Genomic DNA, 22,270 nt, shown 5'->3' with positions numbered 1-22,270 from the left:
TCTGTTTTCACTTGCTTTGGAATGGACTGTTAATTCTATGACATTATGGTCTGAAATACTCGCATTATAAACTATTATTTCTTTAACATAATTCATCTCGTTCACAAATACTAGGTCTAAAGTATTTTCCTTTACTTGTTGGCAGGTGATTTATTTGTTGAATGTTGTATTCTAGTAGCATATCTAATAGCTTTTCGAATTGCCTCTTATCTTCTGCACTACTATTACTCTCTTTTTGTATGTATAAGTACATCCACAATCTCCTATTCGTTCTTTCCAGTCTACGAAAGGAAAGTTGAAGTCTCCAGATAGGAGAATAGTCCAGTCCTTGTGATTTCTACATATATCATCCAATTTTTCTATTATTAAGTCAAACTCTTTAGTATTAGGAGGTCTATATATTACTATGTTCATTAATTTTTCAGATTCAAATTCTACCGCTATTAGTTCACATTCTGAGTTACTATATTTCTCATATATTTTTCCTTGTTTTTGTCTTTCCCATATATCGCGGTTCCCCCTTGATTCCTATTTTTTCTATCTGATCTAGAAGTTTGAAACCCTTTTATTTGATCATCATTCCCAGTCTCTGGAATACCAGGTTTCACTTATATTCATTATAGCTATTTTCTTTTCAATTTGGGTTAGTTCTTCTAAGTACTCTATTTTTCTTTTGAGTTACTCGTAACTAAACCCTGCGCATTCATCACTATGATGGTTTGCGTGTTTTCTCCTTCATTTAATATGGTAATAATAAGGATTTTCCCATGTCTCTTTCCTGTTCTGGTATGTTGTTCTTTTTTTCAGTTTCCAGAAATTCTGACATTAAAAAATCCAACTTTTCCATAATATTTGTTCTTCCTTCATCATAATTATTCATTTTGTGTCTGAATCTGCAATTTTCTCCATATCTGCAATATCCCTTGCATAATAAAAACAGTTATTATCTCTTGAGTAGAATCTTGGAGCTGATGCATTGAAATTTTTTGCTGGCACCTCTGCATATCTCGTTGATGGCTTGCTTTTTTCTTTTACCTGATATTCTTCATTCTCTCTTTATTTGTTTCTTTCTTATTTTGGATTTTATTGCTGATTGGTTATTTATTTGATTATTTTTCATGGCTACAGGGTGCATATTTTACATTTTTTGTCGAACTTACATCCTTTTCCTTCTTTTAGGTTTTTGCATATTTTTGGATGTAGATCTCTGCAATCATCCTCATATCCATCTAAGTATGCACATTTACCATATATTTCATAGTTGTGACATACCGTTCGGATGTTTTGTAGTAACATTTTTCTCCATATCTGCAATTCCCTCTTTTCAAAAGGTTGCAGACTTTGTCTTTTTTGTATATTTTTCCTCTTTCCCGTCATTGTGTAGATCTGGGTAGAGCCTCTTCAGGCATTTTGTTTTTTTTGTGCTGTCATATCGTAATTTATTTCTTCGTAGTATGCTGCTTTATAGCCTCATATGTAGTATCAATGAGTATCTCTGCATCCATACTTTTATCTGTTCTTTGTTTTCCTTATCTTTTTCTGTCATTTCAGTTTTGTTTACTTCTCTTACGTTTTTTTCCTCTTCTTCTTCTTCTTCTTCTTCTTGCCTCTTCTTCTTCTTCTTCATCCTCAACTATTTGTACATTCAATCTTGATTTAATAACATTGTCTATCCATGGTAGACATGTTGAGCAAAAAATTCTTGTGTCTTTTCTCATATCTTGCATTACCTCAGCACACTGTGGAGGGTGGGTCGGAATGTTGCATGCAGCACATTTTCTGATTAGGTTTTGTGGATTAACTATGCTATACCACACCTTACACAGTTTACATGCTTTTGGCATTCTTTTTCTAATGCATCAATTAGGATATTCACAAGGTTCACTTTATTCATTTTCTTTGTCGGAATATGTTGGTTTATGTATATTTTCTTTCATGAGTCTCTTGACCACTTGGATTTTATTTGGAACTTCTTCAATTATTTTCAAGATGTTTTCATTTGATTTGTTCCAGTTTGAAGGATTGTATCCTTCTAATATATCTATGAATGATTTTGTATCTTTTTGGTTAGGACTGTTGCTGATTTCATAGATCAGAAATGCCAGTTCCCTTCCTGCTACCTCATCGTATTGCGAATCTGCCAAGCAAGCTAAATCTCGCCATTTTTTTTCCGAGTTGGAAAGCTTACTGCCATCTTGTTCTGATTTACGCATTTCACTTTGATAAACTAACTTAGAGACGCTTTATCCTACTACTTTCCACACTAATCTTATCACCGATAGTTCACCGAGAGAGAGAGAGAGAGAGAGAGAGAGAGAGAGAGAGAAGCTGTTATCCTATGTGGATCATGCCTTATTCTACCACATGCTCATGCTCTTCTGAGAGAGAGAGAGAGAGAGAGAGAGAGAGAGAGAGAAAGTTGTTATCCTATGTGGATCATGCCTTATTCTACCACATGCTCATGCTCTTCTGAGAGAGAGAGAGAGGAGAAGTTGTCATCCTATGTGGATCATGCCTTATTCTACCACATGCTCATGCTCTTCTGAGAGAGAGAGAGAGAGAGAGAGAAGCTGTTTATCCTAGTGGATCATGCTTAGAATTGTTCATGCTTTTTTGAGAGAGAGAGAAAGAGAGAGAGAGAGAGAAGAAGGCTGTTTATCCTATGTGGATCATGCCTTAGAATTGTTCATGCTCTTTTGAGAGAGAGAGAGAGAGAGAGAGAGAGAGAGAGAGAGAAGTTGTTTATCCTATGTGGATCATGCCTTATTCTATCACATGCTCATCCTCTTTCTGAGAGAGAGAGAGAGAGAGTAGAGAGAGAGAGAGAGAGAAGGAAAATGTTATTCCTATGTGGATCATGCCTTAAAATTGTTCATGCTCTTTTGAGAGAGAGAGAGAGAGAGAGAGAGAGAGAGAGAGAGAGAGGCTGTTATCCTATGTGGATCAGGTCTTATTCTACCACATGCTCATGCTCTTCTGAGAGAGAGAGAGAGAGAGAGAGAGAGAGAGAGAGAGAAGCTGTTATCCTATGTGGATCATGCCTTAAAATTGTTCATGCTCTTTTGAGAGAGAGAGAGAGAGAGAGAGAGAGAGAGAGAGAGAGAGAGAGAGAGAGAGAAGCTGTTATCGTACGTGGATCAGGTCTTATTCTACCACATGCTCCTGCTCTTCTGAGAGAGAGAGAGAGAGAGAAGCTGTTATCCTATGTGGATCATGCATTTGAATTGTTCATGCTCTTTGAGAGAGAGAGAGAGAGAGAGAGAGAGAGAGAGAGAGAGAGAGGTCTCGGCAAATAAGGTTTCCGTCTCATTAGCTGGGATGACAATAGACTACTAATAAGAAAATAAGTAGCTCCAACCGGATCAAATTGCATCGCCTTACGTAGACCAACAATAACAGCAGCAATCCTACGGAAGGAACAACCACAAAATAATATGAGATCGCCGTGAGTATGCGGTGTCCCGTGAAATTCTCAGACCACAGGCCCCTTCTCCCATATGGTGGTACATGAATCATTATCAACTGCCCTCTATCGGCAAGATAGGCGAGCCATTTGTTGACTTGTTGCGTCGGCTTAACTGCGTCTTGGGAATAACTCTGAACTTCATCTGAACCTTACTACAGACGGCTTAACATTTTATGCGCTGCTAAGTTATGCAGATGTGTGACTGCGTAAAGATTAGATACTTTCGAAAGGAATGAAACTGTGCTTCTTTCAGGGAAAGATTCCAACCCCCGTAACTACAAAACTTATGATGGGTTTCGAAAATAATAACCTTTCATCAACTGATAAGGTTTTAGTTTGTTTGAATGGTGTTTTTACGTTGCATGGAATCAGTGGTTATCCAGCAACAGGACCAACGGCTTTACGTGACTTCGAACCACGTCGAGAGTGGACTTCTATCACCAGAAATACACATCTCTAGCACCTCAACAGAATGCCCAAGAATCGAACTCTCGGCCACCTAGATGGCAGGTCAAGCCCATACCGATCACGCCACTGAGGCGCTGATAAGGTTTTAGAAACCTGATTCAATGTTTTTTTTTTTTTCTAAAAATAAACGTGGTTAACTTAGAGCAGCTAAAAAACGATTAAATCTTATAATCAATGATTAAGATTAGAGTACAAGTTAGTTAGGCAGATAGCATAGGAAATCTGGGGCATATCTGAACCTGCAATTGCCACACGATCATAATCAATATGCCCGGCCCGTTGTTTCTTAAAGTATAATATAAAGTGAACTTATCAAAAGAAATGAAAGTTTCTCAGTATTCACCTAGAGGTATAAAACCATTCAAACTATGTGCTCAGTATTGTTTTATAGAAGTTTCTCAACACCGACTTAACAATATGAAATGAAAGTTATTAAGACAAGGAGACAGCAAGTCCCTTCCCAGTGACTTTAGGCATCTTAGGCGAGAGAGGTTTCCTCGGGATGGGCGACGGCAAGCCTTAACATGGATTTCTTGTTTGTTCGCCCCAGGTGGGGGCGAAGTAGGTAAGGGATCGGAAGGGTAGGAGAGACATGTCACACCCACCCTCCTGCAAACCTGTTTGTCCGCCCAGGGTGGAGGCATGGTTGGAGATCGGGAGGGTAGGGATCAAGCTCGTCAAGAATAAGCATTCACAAAGAATAATCTTAAAGGGCCATTACTCGCAAAAGAAGCTTTCATAGACTCAAAATCCTATGAGAGAAAACAGAGAAATAGAAATAGAAATATAATGAACATAAATATATAGTACATCAAAACGGATACTCCGAAAATAAAATACTTGGAAGACGAGTTATTCTTTACTTTATATTCGATGAAAAGTTTTAAATTTCCTTGTAAAAGATTTCAGCCTCACGTTCGGTAAACGAATTCGAAGAGAAACTTCATAGTCCAGGGGAGGATGTGATACGACATCTGACTACGAACGAACACGTCTTAAAACCCAAAAAGAAATAACATTATATTGAAATGTACATTTAAAGAGTAAATTTTGTAAACCCATCTCAAAATTTTCCGGAAACCCCCGTAGAGAAAAAAAATATTTGAATATAAACTCAAAAATCAATACTTATCTGGACAGGTGTCTATCACGAAGACAATCCACTTATTCTGTTTGCATACAAATGGGAGACTATCAGTCTCACTTCACGGGAATCCAACTTGACTTTTATGATCTTTTCTAGGTACGTAGTCAGCGAGCGCTGCAACAGGCAAACTGTTGCCAAATTAGAAAAAAAAAAACTTTGCTTCCTAAACCAGCTATAGGTACGTTTCCTCATGGCAGCTGTGTGTATGAGAGAGAGAGAGAGAGAGAGAGAGAGAGAGTTTTTACCAGTAAATCAATAGAAATATAATTTTATTTAGGCAATGATAACTGGAATTCGTCATATATTCGTTTTGCATGTGTGAGGAGAGAGAGAGAGAGAGAGAGAGAGAGAGAGAGAGAGAGAGAGAGAGAGAGAGAGAGAGAGAGAGAGTTTTGACTACTAAATCAATAGAAATCTAATTGTATTTAGGTATTGATAACTGGAATTCGTCACATATTCGTTTAGCATGTGTGAGGAGAGAAAGAGAGTTTTTTTACTACTAAATCCATGGAAATATAATTTTATTTAGGCAATGATAACTGGAATTCGTCACATATTTGTTTTGTTTTGCATGTGTGAGGAGAGAGAGAGAGAGAGAGAGAGAGAGAGAGAGAGAGAGAGAGAGAGAGAGAGAGAGGACCTATTTCTAGCCAACGAACACAAACCCTATAAGTATATAAACCAGCAACGCCTGTCCCTTTGCTATCAGGGCGAGGCAATTCTTATTAGGTTAAAAGATCGACAAACGTCATTCTAAAATTCAGCGATTCCCAACCAGGGTTCCGCAGAACCGTGGGGTTCCTCATTCCATCATCAGGGGTTCCGCAAGAAGTCTTAAAATAAATATGTATTGCAAATGAAGCTCATCTGAATTTACACAGCTCGAGTAGCAGTGGTAGATATTATACGATTTATACTAAGTAATTATATATATATATATATATATAATATATATATATATATATATATATATATATATATATATATATATATATATAGGTTCCCTAGGATATGAAAAATTGTTTCAGGGGTTCCTTGAAGGTATAAAGGTTGGAAATCACAGTTCTAAATCAAAGTTCTATTGTGGTTCGAATGAAAACGTGCGAACTGTTCTACATTTCACAAAGTGAAAAATTACTCTTCATAGACGTTCGTCAACATTGTATTGAGATTCGAATGAAAACGTTACCCTAAATGAACCATTTTTCATCTTGATATTTTCGATCAGAGCATAAACGTTCTCGCGTTTTGTGCCCGACTCGGTTCGCAATGGTACCAAAGTGGTCAGTCCAAAATTGGATTTATCAGCCTTCGTGTTTGAGGTAGATGACTAAAGGGACTTTATGGGGTGGGGGGAGGGGTTCCTTAGAGCAACTATTATGCCTTCACTGACCTCACCAGTGAATAATGTACATGATTGTTCGTCGACTGCTGTGAGTCGCATTTGAGGTGCAGAGAAAAAATATGTACAAGCATGAACGATCATCAGTATTCTTCACATGCATCTCATACTAAGGAGAATCGTGTCATCAAGGAAGGGGAGAGTTTCGACGAGGCAATACGCAGGATACTCGTAATCTGTCCTAATACTACAGCCCAGTGATTCCCAACCTTGTTATTCGAGCTGTGTAAATTCTGATCAGCATCATTTGCAATACACATTTATTTCAAGACTTCTTACGGAACCCCTGATGATGGAATGAGGAACCCCAGGGTTCCACGGAATCCTGGTTGGGAATCGCTGCAGTACAGTAGCGAATGCATCTGGTTCTGGAACAGCTGAGAGTAAAGTTGGCGAAATCGGACCACTTTTGCGGTTCCCCCGAACACGACCCGATACTCTGCTCTGAGCGACCTGAGGGAAGGAGCTGCTCCCCGAGAGAACACCACAGATGCTAAAATCGGACACAAAAACTTGGATGAAGAATAGAAGAAACCCGACAAACTAAATAAATGAATAACTAATAATGCAAGGAATATATTTCGCTAAATATAACTATGAGTGACGACTAAGATGATGACACAAATGATTCTTTGAATACAGTTTGCTAAATCATAATGAATAAAATAAGATTTCAATCACTAATTCACTCACCAATCAATGATGTCTCAAACATTATCCCGATCATTCAAAACTAAATTAAGCCTTGTTTGCACTTGGTAAGTGTGTAAAAAGGCATCAATCCACTTTGTAATCTTGAGTGAACTCTTATTAGTTTTCTGCAAAAGAAAACTGCTGAGGTGGCCATTTGTCTGTCCGTCCGCACTTTTTCTGTCCGCCCTCGGATCTTCGAAACCACTGAGACTAGAGGGCTGCAAATTGGCATGTTCATCATCCACCCTTCAATCAACAAATATATCAAATTGCAGTCCTCTAGCCTCAGTATTTTTTATTTTATTCAAGGTTAAAGTCAGCCATGATCGTGCGTCTGGCACCACTATACGTGCCAACAACACAGGCCACACCAGGCTGTGGCTGAAAGTTTCATGGATCGCGGCTGAGTGTTTCATACAGCATTATTCGCTGTACAGAAAACTCGATTGCTTAAGCGCATTTTTTACTGTTTTAACGCTGCTACACTTTGTATATATTGCACAGCATGCCTTCAACAAAAGCAGATTCTGTCTCACCGATACTCAGCACAGATAATTCCTTTAGCGACATTATACCCAGGACCCTGATTATACCAAATTCTAGGATACGAATTCGGCAAAGTAAGCACGCCATTACGAGAAAATAATAGTAATAATTTCAACGCACCATCTTTTGAGAAGCAATAAAATATAAATTATTCATAAGCAATAAAATATGAGACAATGTTCAAAAGAAATAGATACTAGAATTTTAAAAGCAATAAATGGCATTAAAATGTCAAACCAATACAAGATCCTAAAGAATGAGAGAAATTTCAGCTTTAAGAAAGAAAATAACGAATGGACTTTATATATTTACGAAAGACTGGTAAGAGAAACGCAACTATTAGAAAAGATATTTAAAAACGGCCAAATATTATAACTTCATACAATATTTCTCTCAAACTCCATACATCACCTCTTGGAACTTCATAAAACAGTCTCAAACTGCTTTATGAAGTTCCAACACTTTAAAGCATCGTCCTCAATCTCCATACAACTGCCCCGCAATCTTCATGCACCATCACCCAGGCCCCCGAACTTCAGAAATCCTCCCTCAAGTCTACAAAAATCTCATACATGTCAATGTTCACATTGCGGACGGTATCATCCTTAAATTTCACGCAAAATCATTCTTAAATTTCATACATCGTCCTCAATTTCAATGCTTCATGACCCAAAAATGAAATCAATACATCACTCCAACTCAACTCAACGCCCCAGCTTCACACGTCCTCCTCAAACTCCACAAAACACTTCTGCTCATAACATCAACCCTAACTTCTACAGCGCATCACCTATCAACAACTGTAACATCTCAAACTCAGACGGCAAATCCCGGAAAGTCGACCTTCCAATAAGAGCCGAATCAACAGGAATCTATATTTCACAAAGGTGCACAATGAGATGATATTAAATGAAAAAATTGGTGCTAAAATAAGTGTAGTATAATTACCAATCGGCTCTACATCACATCGTTATAAAAATAATTACAGAAATGATTACAGCCACTTGCTGCACCTTTGATTAATCAGTGCTAAATTACCGGGCGGGTCCCTCATAAGGGGAGGGATTGTTGCCCCGCAGGTAATTGTAGGCTCTCATGATGATGACCAACCATGAATCAACGAAATCTATTCGATATTTGTTTATATTAGAGAGAGAGAGAGAGAGAGAGAGAGAGAGAGAGAGAGAGAGAGAGAGAGAGAGTGTGTGTGTGTGTAAACGAGAAGCAAAACTCTACAAACGAAAGGAACTTGGCTCGTATCCAAAACCCGAGGTATAATCACGAAGCGTTCTCCTTATCGGCAGGCTGTTGGGATAAACAACACCTCCGTGTAAAAGTAAACTTGAACGAGAGGAGGAGGAAGAAGCAAAGAAGCCGTTTTCTGTTACTCCATCCTAGAGAAGAACCTACTCGTGGAGAAGACAAACTCTCCCATCACCCCACCCACAAATATGACCACAAAATGCAGTGTTCTTTTCCCTCCTTTCGTCCGACACCTGCGGGATCCTGGCACTGACCCTAGAGCTTGATTATCATATACATTTCCGAGTTGCTTCGGGGCAACGGTAAATATTTGCAAGATCGCAGTTATACAAGAAGCCAGACACGGTGCTGAGAGAGAAAGAGAGAAAATATGGTGGGTGGAAAAGTGGGGGTGGGGGCGGTCGATGAATAGAGGTGAGCCGGGGAAATTAAGTAGCAAACATTAAATGCAAAAGGAAGACCCTGCTAAGAGTTGACGAGAGAAGAAGGGGAGAGAAAGTGAGGTGAGATACGAGAAGGGGTAACAGAAAAGAGCAAATAAAGAGAGAAGCAAAACCTTTTGGGATTTACACAAGAGGATAATAAGCGAGTGAGCTAGAGAGAGGCAGACTTCACGGAGCTTAGATTTATAAACTGGATTTTCCGGCTGAAGATAACATGAGACGATGATGAAACGCTCACCCAATGCGCATAAATTACTTCCGTTCTTTAATTTACTTGGCGAGCAAGTTCAGGCACCGTGTGACATCCACGCGTTACGCAGATGTCAGAAAAGCCTTAACAGTATTTAGATCTTCACTTACTGTCCCCAACTCATTCGACTGTCTGTTGCTACAAAGAAACAAATCATCAAGTAATGAGTGAGAATCCCGTGATCGGTCTCGGGGCGGGAAAAAGAGATTCAGGGCCATTCCCTGAAAAATGCGCTGTGCCTCAGTTGATCAGAGCAACAGATGATATTCTTGGTAGCTAGTCGACTGTGAGAGGTAGCAGCCACAGTGGTCAGTTAACCTTATCACAAGCGACTAGTAATTGGAAAGCTTTTCCCTACTGGAGACAGATCGTCGATGTGGAGAGAGTGGAAAGTAAACGAAGAAATAAATAGGCAACTAAATAAAAACAATACATTTACATGTACATATATATACAAACATGTGTGGGTGTGTAATTACGTGTGAGTGCATGCGCGTTTGTATGCAAGGAGGAATAAGTGTCCGTGTGTCTGCATGTATTATGCATAGAATATCTGATTAGATAAGATACTATTTGAGAGCGTCATATCTCAAAATAGGATATACTTAATTAAGGTATGCATATATGCGCGTAAATAAATGCACAAATACAATATGTGTATACATATATATACATATATATATACATATATTATACATATATATTGCACTAAAAACTTCCTAACAAGGGGTGGCTGAGAACAAAAGAACACAACCACAATCACTATTTAATTGCTGAATACATGGTTCCATCCAGTGGAATGGGAATTGAGAGAGAGAGAGAGAGAGAGAGAGAGAGAGAGCCAAAACACGTCCGTCCTTACCGGTGAGTTCGTCGGAGTCGACCTTCCTGAGGACGAGGCAGGCGATGGCCTGGGCGGCGGGTATGCCCCAGGCTGCCACATGGAACCACGAAGAATGACGGAGGATCTGCTCGTGGGTCCACCCGCGCCACGCCCTCATCAGCCACGACACACACAGCATCACCCACCTGCAGGAGACACAAATGACGCACAAGTTAAAGGAATGCAATAACGACAACGATAATAATTAGGATAAATTCAAATGAACAACATATGCTTTGGAAGCTTGAATTTCAAGTCAGTGGCCCTGTGGGCTTGTTCCGTGCGATTAGGGCACATTTTCTGAAGAATATTATAATAATAATAATGAACTAAGGAACCACTGTAAAGAGGCTATAATATTGACAATTATAATCCACAGAAGTGTTAAAAAATCTATTTACGTACACGGTTAACAATGACAAGGAGAGACTTTCGGATACTACTCCGTAGGACTGAAGAGGGATAAGGACTAGTATCCCAAAGGCTCTCCTTATTTCTAATCCTGTACATAAATATTTTAACACTACTGTGGTTTTTAATTGCAATAATAATAATAATAATAATAATAATTAATAATAATAATAATAATAATAATAATAATAAAATATAATTGGAAGGAGACCCTCTTTCAAACAAGTCTTATTGAAAGATATTGCTGCATCAGCTGCATTCAACTTGTAAATAGTTTTCTCTATTTTTCTAATAATAGCTTTCTCTCTGCTATTACAACTGGCGAGTATTGCGCCGATATTACTCATCAGGAGCAGTCAATTCCAGGGATAATGTCACAAATTTATTTATTTGTTCCAGTAAATGAACAAATAGGTCAAAATATAAGTTAATATATTGGCCAACGTTTCTCTCGGTATCATCCGCCGAGTATGATCACGCAGTGATCGGAGCAAACTGTTGTTGCTGTCAGGATCTACTCAATGAGTAGATCCTGACAGCAACAACAGTCTGCTCCTGATCCACTGCCATGATCATACTCGGATGATACCGAGAGAAACGTTGGCCAGCCAATATATTAACTTATATTTTGACCTATTTGTTCATTTACTGGAACAAATAAATAAATTTGTGACAATTATCCCTGGAATTGACTGCTCCTGATGAGTAATATCGGCGCAATACTCGCCAGTTGTAATAGCAGAGAGAAAGCTATTATTAGAAAAATAGAGAAGACTATTTACAAGTTGAATGCAGCTGATGCAGCAATAATAATAATAATAATAATAATAATAATAATTCCTTCACAATTCAGTTCTTTTCATCATTGTTGTTAGGGTTTTTTTATTTCTTTTACTAAATAAAAATAAACGTACGCAAATCATTTGGGTGAAGATCTCGGGTCTTTTCGATTAATTCCCTTGTATAGTTGTATTCCATAGGTTATTTAGGAATATGGTAGTGTGTGTGTGTGTGTGTGTGTGTGTGTGTGTGTGTGTGTGTGCGCGTTGTGTGTGATGGAGTCACTCAGACTGATATTTGGAAATGGTGCGGAAAGAACTGCATGAGACCAGTTTCTGTATCTTTACAACGGAGAGTAACCTAGCCATATTAACATAATGAGATCTGGTAATTTATTCACTAACACTATATAAGAAGTGCGGTGGATTATCATAACAATGCATGAATCTTGCAAATGCTTAAGGAAGCTCTCCCCATAACACTGCACATTGAATTGAATCTAGAAATTTTTAAAGCTGAAGATAAATAGATAAAATAAATGTATACCCTTTAAATATGTATACATACTTCATATAATATATATATAAATGTATATATATATATATATATATATATATATATATATATATATATAATATATATATATATACATACTTCGTATATAAAGATCAATGAGTGTTATCTGAATTCCTATTGACCTTAAATTACTTGAATATTTTTTCATTTTCCCACATACATGCAATGTTTTTTGAAAAACTTGCTCTTGTACCCATAATAATGTATCTGCACTTAAATAAATCAAACAGTCGATCAATAATTTCCACGCATTATGAATACGAAATGTATTACCTTGCTTTTAAAAAAAAACAGATCATCGTCCCCACATACGAAATCTGTGTAAAAGTGTTTAACATTAATGCTTCAAAGGTCTAGAAATAAAATGATATAATACTAATAAAGATATTGGCTAATTCGAAAAAGTTTTCAGCATCCACTGGCAATGAGAAGAATGAAAATGAAATAAATATATAAAATAATGCTGGAATGATCTCAACTCCCAACTTGCCCCTCGTCCTTATTACTAATGATCCAACAGCAAGGAAAACAGAAATGCTACACCAATGACAGTAACAGTGACAATAACAATGACGCATGAAACTACTGGAGGACATAAATCTAACTAATATCCACAATAATACCCTGAGGTGCAATTACTGCTTCCGGTGCGACATAAATCATTGGGAACGAAGACGGGAAATAAACACACAACGACTCCTCCTCCTTTCACTCATTTCCCTCGGATTTACAGAGCCCATGCAGCGATACACTTTCAAGATAAACTGAAATATACCTATGAACTTTAAAAAAAACGTTTTAGTATAATTCTCTCAGTAATTCTAACACATATGAGAGAGAGAGAGAGAGAGAGAGAGAGAGAGAGAGAGAGAGAGAGAGAGAATCCACTAGGCCGGAAGTCATTTGTAATTACAAGTTACGGAATTTCCTTTCTTATCAAGTGTTGTCTAGACATAACATGATCTTTAAACAAGCAAGCTACTGTCAACATATTCATTATATATATATATATATATATATATATATATATATATATATATATATACATATATATATATATATATATATTATATATATATATATGTGTGTGTGTGTGTGTGTGTGTGTGTGTGTGTGTATACATCAAGCTACAAATATCCTTTAATATCCAATTCGCTCTACCTCGGAATTAATATATTTTCATATATGCTAACAGAAAGGGAATTTTTGAATTGATAATAATTTCGTCCGCTCGTGGATTCGAACCACAGAGGAGAAATCAAGACTTCAGTGATGTTACTGACTAGGCCTATGGTAACGTCACTGAAGTCTTGACTTCTCTGTGCGCTGGTTCGAATCCAAGAGAGGACGAAATTATTACCAACTAAAAAATGCTTAATTGGTTAACATATACGAAAATATATTAATTCTGAGGTAGAGCAAATTGGATATTAAAGGACATTTGTAGCTTAATGCATGTATATGAATCACGGTGATGTGATAAAAATTCACATGTATAGATAAACCCGGCACTGCCCGGGATAACTCTGAATGAAAACAGATAAACCTTCTCTCTCTCTCTCCTCTCTCTCTCTCTCTCTCTCTCTCTCTCCAAGCCTCCCTGACTCTGAATCTTTTCCTTCTCCCTCTATTCTTTCTCTTACCTCCTCTCCCTCTCACTCTCTCTCTCTCTCACCCGCTTCGCAACCCCCACCCCTTTTACCGCCATTGATGTCCTACCCCCACAGTATTATTTGGTATGATAAATTCATAGTTTATTTAGTTAGTGATGTCTTAACCCCACAGTGCTGATTTCTAGATAGTAAGTCATAAGTATGCCAAGTTTGGTTGAAATTGCTCAACAGAATTATGCTGGCACATACACACACACACACACATACATACATCCATTTTACTAAATATAGATATGTACGAAATTGTAATAGCCAATGCCCTCTTAACTTCTCAAATTTGAGAAGAGGGCATTGTGGCTATTACAATTTCATATGTATTTGGTAAAAATGACCAGTAGATAGATTCTACGCATATACAGATATGTATTTGTGTGCCTGTGTGTTTTGTATCTATAATGATAAGAAATTACACTCGTTTAAACTGTGGCTGGCGGTGGCTCGGGAGCAAATAAAAGTCAATTATTATTAGCAATTCACACTTTCCATCACACACACATACATGAACCAATATATATGGAATATACATACATACATATATACATATAAATATATACATTATAAAGATAAATCCGTTGTAATGGACAAATTAGCAACATCAATTAAAAAAACAAACAGTCCTAAAAAGGAGTTCAAACCAAATAAGGATTCCGGACAACAGATGTCGATGTGCCGTCCATTAATCAGAATCCCAACTCCGCCAGACTTTTTATATTCTACAGACTCAGGACTTTCCGTTTCCCTCCAAACCTTCGCGCATCAATCATGCACATAAAAAAGACCTGATGACGCATTCATCAACGAACCTTCCCTCCCAAAATCATTTTTTCAGCCCACTCTTTCCACTTGCAAGTGTTTATGTAAATTGGGATTGGAAGGAGAGATTTTTTTTTTCCATTTTCACTTCTTTTTATCAGCCCACATTCCCCACTTCTGAGTATGTCCGCAGAAAGGGGATTGGAAGATGAGAGAACAAAAAAATAACAAAAATAAAATCAGACGCAAGACAGATAAATCACCAGTCGCCGTTAAATCTGCCATCTCTACTTTCACCCTGACTCTGGGTTGTGTTGCTGGAGTGGCCAGCTCTCTCAATGGTTTAGAGTTAAACAAATTTATGTATACATATGTATGTATTTAAGTAGTACGCATTTATATGTATAATATATACATATAGTTGTATATACATATTCACATATAACAAAGAGTTTAATACATACACACACACACGTATATATATATATATTGGTCACAATTTTTCTAAGTCTTGATTTTAATTATTAAGATAGGAAATTTTACATTAAGTATCTAAATATTTAATAGAAGATTTGTTCTATTTATAGCTTATTGTCTTAATACTAAATTTTGGGTACAAATTTCTATTTCAACGGAAATAAATTCCGGGACACTGGCATAGTGTAAAATTTATCAAGAAAAAGGTTCTCTCTCTTCTCTCTCTCTCTCTCTCTATATAATATATATATATATATATATATATATATATATATTATATATAATAATATTATATATATATAGAGAGAGAGAGAGAGAGAGAGAGAGAGAAGACGAGAGAGAGAATGTGCATAAAAAATCTAAATTTATAAAATAAATACGCATATTCGTATAGCATATAATAATTATGTGATATATATATATAATATATATATATATATATATATGTGTGTGTGTGTGTGTGTGTGTGTGTGTGTGTGTGTGTGTGTGTGTGTGTGTAATGCTTTTGATACTTCCCTAAAACACAACCACCAAATAAGAAAGACAACGAAGAGTAGGAGACAAAGGAATTTTATTTAATACATAAACGAAAACGAAAAGGATAAAGAAAAAAGAAGAAGAAGAAGAAGAAGAAAGAAGAAGAAGAAGAAGAAGAAGAAGAAGACGAGCCAAGAGATGCCAGAACTCGGTTTATTTGAACTATCGAAGTATAAATATTCATGAGGGTCTCTGACTTGGCCCATCTCTTCGGTTCCTCCTCCTCAGGTGAGGTGTTCCGGGGGAGGGAGTTGGCGGGCGGGGGGGGGGGGGGGGGGGTGCCTGTATTTAGCGATTAAGAAGCTATCATTTACACGTTAGGATACAATTTTCATTGTATTCAATGAGGAAAGTACTCTTCGAGCCATCCCTGTGAAAGTTGAGAACTTTAAACTTTGTGGTCTACTTAAGACTATCGTTTATAAGTAACTCACTTTTGGGGAGGGGGTTAACCTGGAAAGGGGAGGGAGGTGGCGAGGAGGGAGTTTAGCAAGAAGCGACCAAAGTAAGAAATCACGACGACGGCCCAGGGTGGTGGCAGCCCTTAATTACCCTCCAATATTTCTTGCGATTGAATCGAGGGAGGCGATCATCGCCTGGAAGTGGATTAGCCTTAATGGCTGTGATTAATCCGTTCGTCCAACCACCAAGGCTGTGTGATCTTCCTTAATGTTTACTAGTGGTTGATGATACCTGAATTCGGATAATGCCGGGTTTCTTATTAGGCAAAAGGGGGATACCTCTCCCCCTCTCCCCTCCTCCAACCAAAGCTAGGTCCCTAACAACCCCCTCCCCCCACCGTGTGAGGTATATTTATGAAAGTCTCTGGTAATCATTGTCTTCATGTCTCCCGGAGAATGACTTGGTAGTTTGTTCAGCTGAGCTCTGTAAGAATCATGAATTTCCTCCTCCTCTATCATTGACTTTTTATCTCAGTTTCGATCTTTCTCTCTTATATATACTGACTGCACTGCATTTAATAGCGGGCATTATGGGAATAAGTATTGTAAAGGATGTTCCTCAAGATAAGATAGTTTGATGAAGTCCGAGAGAATTGTATATCTGGCGGCTAAAGAAGGCTGCGATGTGGATTTTATCACGACAATTTATGTCGTCTCCATTTTCTCTCTCTCATATTTTTCCCGAGTTTTTTCTTCTTTTCTGAGAGTTGCTCTTGGTCGTGCTTGTCACTGAGAGTTTTTCCTTTTTCGTCGTGGAATCTGTGTCTCCTGCATTTCTGTGGGAAAAATTCTCTCTCTCTCTCTCTCTCTCTCTCTCTCTCTCTCTCTGCTAATCTTTATCGGCATAAGTGTTGCTCGTCCCACTGGCCTCTGCATTAAAAAAACACCCAAAACATATTCCTCTCATCACGTGAATTTCACTCGCGCCGTCTGATTCCTGACGACCATCTGCCGACGCGAAATGACCCATTCATTAGAGTGGAATCTTTCATTCATAAAACCCCACTCACTCAATCCCCTGCCACGATGATCGTATGCAGAAAACCTTCAGCACGCATGCATGGATATGTCTCCTCGAGATGCCTCATTTACATTAGCATCTCATGAATACCAAATGAGCAGCATGGTGGCATCCGATGCCCCTACTATGTGCCCGCTGTGAGGCATAGCACTGCTTAGCGCAACAGGGCATGAGCGAATAACAACACTCACTGCCTATTCGCAATGATTGATTGACTGATTATGAGGAGTCAAATAGGCGTCTCAACGACATTGGTCATCATGAAGGACGATCAAGTTGCCTGCAAAATGCTGACACGAATCTCAGGCGATGAGGAGACGACAGAAACTTCATCGCAAAGGATTCGGTGTTTGCTCGCTTCTTCCATACAGTCATCAAGGCAATCAATTCTTGAGGCGGTAGAAGAGTTATAGAAATATGAAACAGGTTCGGAAGTCCTGTCACAGTTTTCAAGAAATGCAAAGTCCTTTATGATGCTTCCGAGGTGACATGACAAATTAGCAAAGTAATTGAGAGAGAGAGAGAGAGAGAGAGAGAGAGAGAGAGAGAGAGAGAGAGAGAGAGAGAGAGAATTATAATCCTATATATACAGGAAAAACAACAAGCATATGCCGTCTTAATAAGGAAGTCAGATATCTGAGACCAAATGAAAAGAGAACTGACAGGAGATTCTCATTCCCGTACAGTCAAAGCAAAAGCCAGATATATCCATCTAATGAATAGATAGAATATAGGATTTAGGCCAAATGCCAAGCGCTGGGACCTATGAGGTCATTTAGCGCTGAAACGGAAATTGACAGTAAGAAGATTTGATAGGCATAACAGGAGGGAAACCTCAAAGTTGCCCTATGCAACAATTATTAGAAGAGGTAGGAAAGACAGATGGAAGAAAGAGAATATGAATGGAGGTACAGTAAAAAGGAGTTACAAGGATTAGGATGTCTCGTAGACTTGTTAGTCCATCCGAGGAGACATCGTGTGCTCACTTATCTCTAGAATCAAATTTTACTGTTCATTCGAAGTGTCTTAATGATTTTGTCTAGCTTTCTTTTAAACTCTTCCTCACTATTGCTATTCACAACTTCTGGTGGCAGTTTACTCCATGTGCCACATATCTTGTGCAAAGAAGTTCCCACAATTATTTTTCGTCTGCTTTTCGTTTAACATAAATAGGCTAGTCTACTTATGTTGTGCCTTTCAGTATTTTGAGTGTTTCTATTAATTGTCCTCGCAGTCGTCGTGTTTCTAAGCCAGACATGTTCAGGCTCTCTAGTCGTTTCTGGTAACCTATTTGCCTGATGGATGGAATTAAATTTGTGGCTATTGCTTGTACCCCTTCTAATCTATTTATGTCCTTTCTTAGTGTTGGTGACCAAAACTATGCTGCATATTCAAGATGAGGTCTAACTATTGACGTGTAGAGCTGCAGCACCGTTTCCTTGTTGCTCTATCTGAACTGCCTCTTTATCACTTCTGTGCCTCCTTTTCAGCTTTTATGGACTGTTTTGTGGATTTTAAGTCCTTGGTTATAATGACTCCAAAACAGAGGATTCCAGAACAGCCTGAAGTTATGAGAGAGAGAGAGAGAGAGAGAGGAGAGAGAGAGAGAGAGAGAGAGAGAGATTAGTGAATGAGCAGTGAGACACAAGCGGAGGGAGAGAGAGAATAGATGCGATGGGATTAGACAGGGGAGGGGTGGGGCCGGAGGGGGGAAGGGAAAGAATGAAATTATTGTCCTGCGTAATAAGCCAACGGCAATTAGCGGTGGGAAAACATACCAGGGGCAGTTGAGCACAAGACTTAACTGCCTGGAACGACCGCACGAAGAAGAGGAAATGTAGAAAAACAAGAGATTTTGAGAGACTTCTGCCTCGACACGTCACTTCTTGGACGGACTTCCTCTACAAAAAGAGGTATTTTAACGGACAGCTTTATCTCTGAGTGAAGGCGTTTAAACGACAACTCGACCTCTAAATACTTTTTTCTAGCAGACAGCTATGACAAAAGAAGTGGATTGCAGATGATTTGGAAGAGGAATTCAATTATTCCAATCTAGATTTCTGCGGAACTTGATCTTTGCATAGCGTGACAGATAACTCAAGTCTTTAAGGTATATAACTCTCTCTCTCTCTTTCTCTCTCTCTCTCTCTCTCTCTCTCTCTCTCTCTATATATATATATATATATGTATATATAATATATAAATATATATATATATATATATGTGTGTGTGTGTGTGTGTGTGTGTGTGTGTATGCATGCATGTGTATGTGTGTGTATATATATATATATATATATAAAATATATATATATATATATATATATATATATACTATATCATATACGTCTGTCTGTAACTCCTTCAAATAATAATATCAATAGCATTATTACTCACAAGTAAACGTTATTCATATTATAGAAAGAGCTTGCTGAGGCCACCCACTGACTTGATAATCAAGCTTCCAAAGAATATAGTGTTCACTTAAAAGAAGTGGCAGATAAGAGGATATACATGGTCGATTCTAAAATTTGAATGACAAGTAAAAATGCACATGGAAAGAGAAACTGGCTCTTTTGCTCTATAAAACTCCTCTTTTCCATACCTTTATACCCCTGAAGTCAACGTCCTTAAGAAAAACGAATATTGGAAACAAAAAGAAAGATGGAAAACGAGAAGCACCCGCCATCTAAGAAGTTGGTGGATGTATCTAAGTGCAAATTTGTAAGCGTATGTGTACGTTTGTGAGTGTGTGTGTGTGCGCGCGTACTTTCTCATGTTGAGGGGCAACAGATCGGGTGTGACACTGCACATTTGTTCACAGAATGTTCATAATTAACTCGCAGCGCATCCCTCCCGAGAATAAGTTACAAGACAGATGCGGACGAAGGGGAGGCGAAAATAATAACAAACGCACTGTAGAGTCACTCGCACAGAGAGACGAGGGCCTCGGGCCAATACCAAGGGTTCATACCTCACACATGCGGCTTGCGCTCTCAGTTCCGCACACCTTCCTACGTGATAGAGAACATTACTTCCCTTTTTAATCAAGGGTCTCAGAAGCAACTCTGAATGCATGATTCATAATACAAGATACAGAATAGGGGAAAGGGCGTTAGAAAGTCGGTAACATAACTTGACGGAGCACCAATTCCACCGGCAACGTGTTATTCGGAGGCCTGAAAGTCAATCGGGTAAGCGAAGTGATCTGGAGGCTTATGGTTGCCCCCTGAGCTCATGGAGACTAATGATTAATGGTTTTATCTAGTATTGTCCGCTATATGGACTTGTTCTTTATTAAACAATTATAAAAAAATAAAAATACGATATAAACTTAGATGTCATTATACCCTCAGCCTAAAGAAAAGCAAGAAAAATACCAAAAAAATGCGATTAAAGATTCCCATGGATATTTCCTTTACATTCACTTATTCTAATTACGGAATAAAACGCAAAAAATTGTTAAAAATAAAAAAAAAACAGTATTCATTCCACCGATGACACGGTTCTTCTTCACAGCCCAAAACAGAACATTTCCAAGGTAAAAGCACCGTCATAAACCCGAGGTAGACAAGGCCGCTTTTCACATGTTAGCCCGAGCTCCAAGAACGACCCCATTGCAAGTGCACTGGGGCGCTACAGAACAGCCTAATCATATCATTGCATGAGAGAACACCCCGCTGGGGGAGGAAAGGGAATGAGGGGAGGAGGAGGAGGAGGTGAGGTAGGGGTAGTGTGAGTGGAGGGAGGAGTTTGAGAGCTTGAACTCTCCAACTTTTCCCAAAACATCTTGGATATCATATAGGGCCTTCAGAGCATTTGGGGGACAATATACCTCTGAAGGAATCGCCAGTTGTCCTCTATTTCTTTCTGTTCTCAGCTATTATCCAAACATTGCGAGAAGGATGATAAGACCGAGAGAAAAAGCAATAAGAGACAAAAGAGAGAGAGAGAGAGAGAGAGAGAGAGAGAGAGAGAGAGAGAGAGAGAGAAAGGGTATTTGCGGGTGTGAGAAAAGAGTGTAAGGGTAAACAAAGGACGCAGCTTGAGAACAAAGGCACAGGAGAAAAGGTGATGAATTGGGGAATAATAGGCGGTGGCCAGAGGTGGAATGTTATGGGTGAGAGAAGTGATAGGACAAAGGTGAACCCACGAAAGAGAAGGAGAGGGGGGAGAAAGAGAGAGAGAAAATAATAAGGTGCCGATTGGATAGATGCTGTGGTCTCTATAAGATAGTTTGTTACGGGCTGCTCATACAGACAAGAGCAAGAGCCCATGCTGGCATAAGGCCAGCTAAATCTGACAGAAAATTGTGCAACTGGAGAAAGAGAGAGAGAGAGTCAAATGTAAATCATAAAAATTCACATAATTAGTGGGAATATGTGATACAGAAAAATGTAAGAGAGAGAGAGAGAGAGAGAGAGAGAGAGAGAGAGAGAGAGAGAGAGAGAGAGAGATTAGTTAATGCACTACAAATAGACGCACAGACATCCTGCTGAACTTTTTACAAGTGATATACTTCAATACAATAAAATATAAATTACCAATAACAAAAACGTTAACAAAATTGGCCTCACTTCACAACAAGCTAAACAAGTAAAATCCGAAAAAGGTGTGAGTATAATTGAAGCAAGATGACACCAGTGCCTTGCAATGCAGTTAAAAACGCCAAGAAATACACGATAATATACGATGAAGAATAACTAACATTCAGACCCTCAAAACAAACAGCGTCACTTTATGTCTTCAGAAAGGACCTCGCCGTTCGTTTCTCAAGAGACTACGGCAGTAATTATTGCGGGTGAGACAGCGAAAAAGTCCATTTGAGGCAATAACAAAGAACGACGTATAAATATAAAAATGTTGAGGGGGCTGTCACCACGAACCGAGTCTGTTATCAAGACGCTGTGAAGATTTGTCAGTAGTGAATAAACGGGTCTTTGCTCGGCACCGCAGATGAATAACTTGACCATTGAGTCATAGTTACTCTTCGTATATGCAGTTTGGCTTCAGTCTCTGTGAC

At 38.5% G+C, this 22,270-nt stretch overlaps 1 protein-coding gene across 1 annotated transcript in view; it reads right to left on the bottom strand.

Annotated features, from left to right (window-relative positions):
- LOC135222796 (frizzled-4-like) overlaps nucleotides 1–22,270 on the bottom strand; it is a 106,475-nt gene that overhangs the window by 49,514 nt on the left and 34,691 nt on the right. The window contains exon 2 of the mRNA XM_064261086.1: nucleotides 10,541–10,707. Within this exon, the coding sequence (XP_064117156.1) occupies nucleotides 10,541–10,707 (167 nt within the window). The remainder of the gene's footprint in view (nucleotides 1–10,540; nucleotides 10,708–22,270) is intronic.

The sequence above is a fragment of the Macrobrachium nipponense genome, chromosome 8 (genome assembly GCF_015104395.2).
Source record: "Macrobrachium nipponense isolate FS-2020 chromosome 8, ASM1510439v2, whole genome shotgun sequence".
NCBI classification, from domain to species: domain Eukaryota; kingdom Metazoa; phylum Arthropoda; class Malacostraca; order Decapoda; family Palaemonidae; genus Macrobrachium; species Macrobrachium nipponense.
This window is presented reverse-complemented; position numbering and strand designations above follow the sequence as displayed.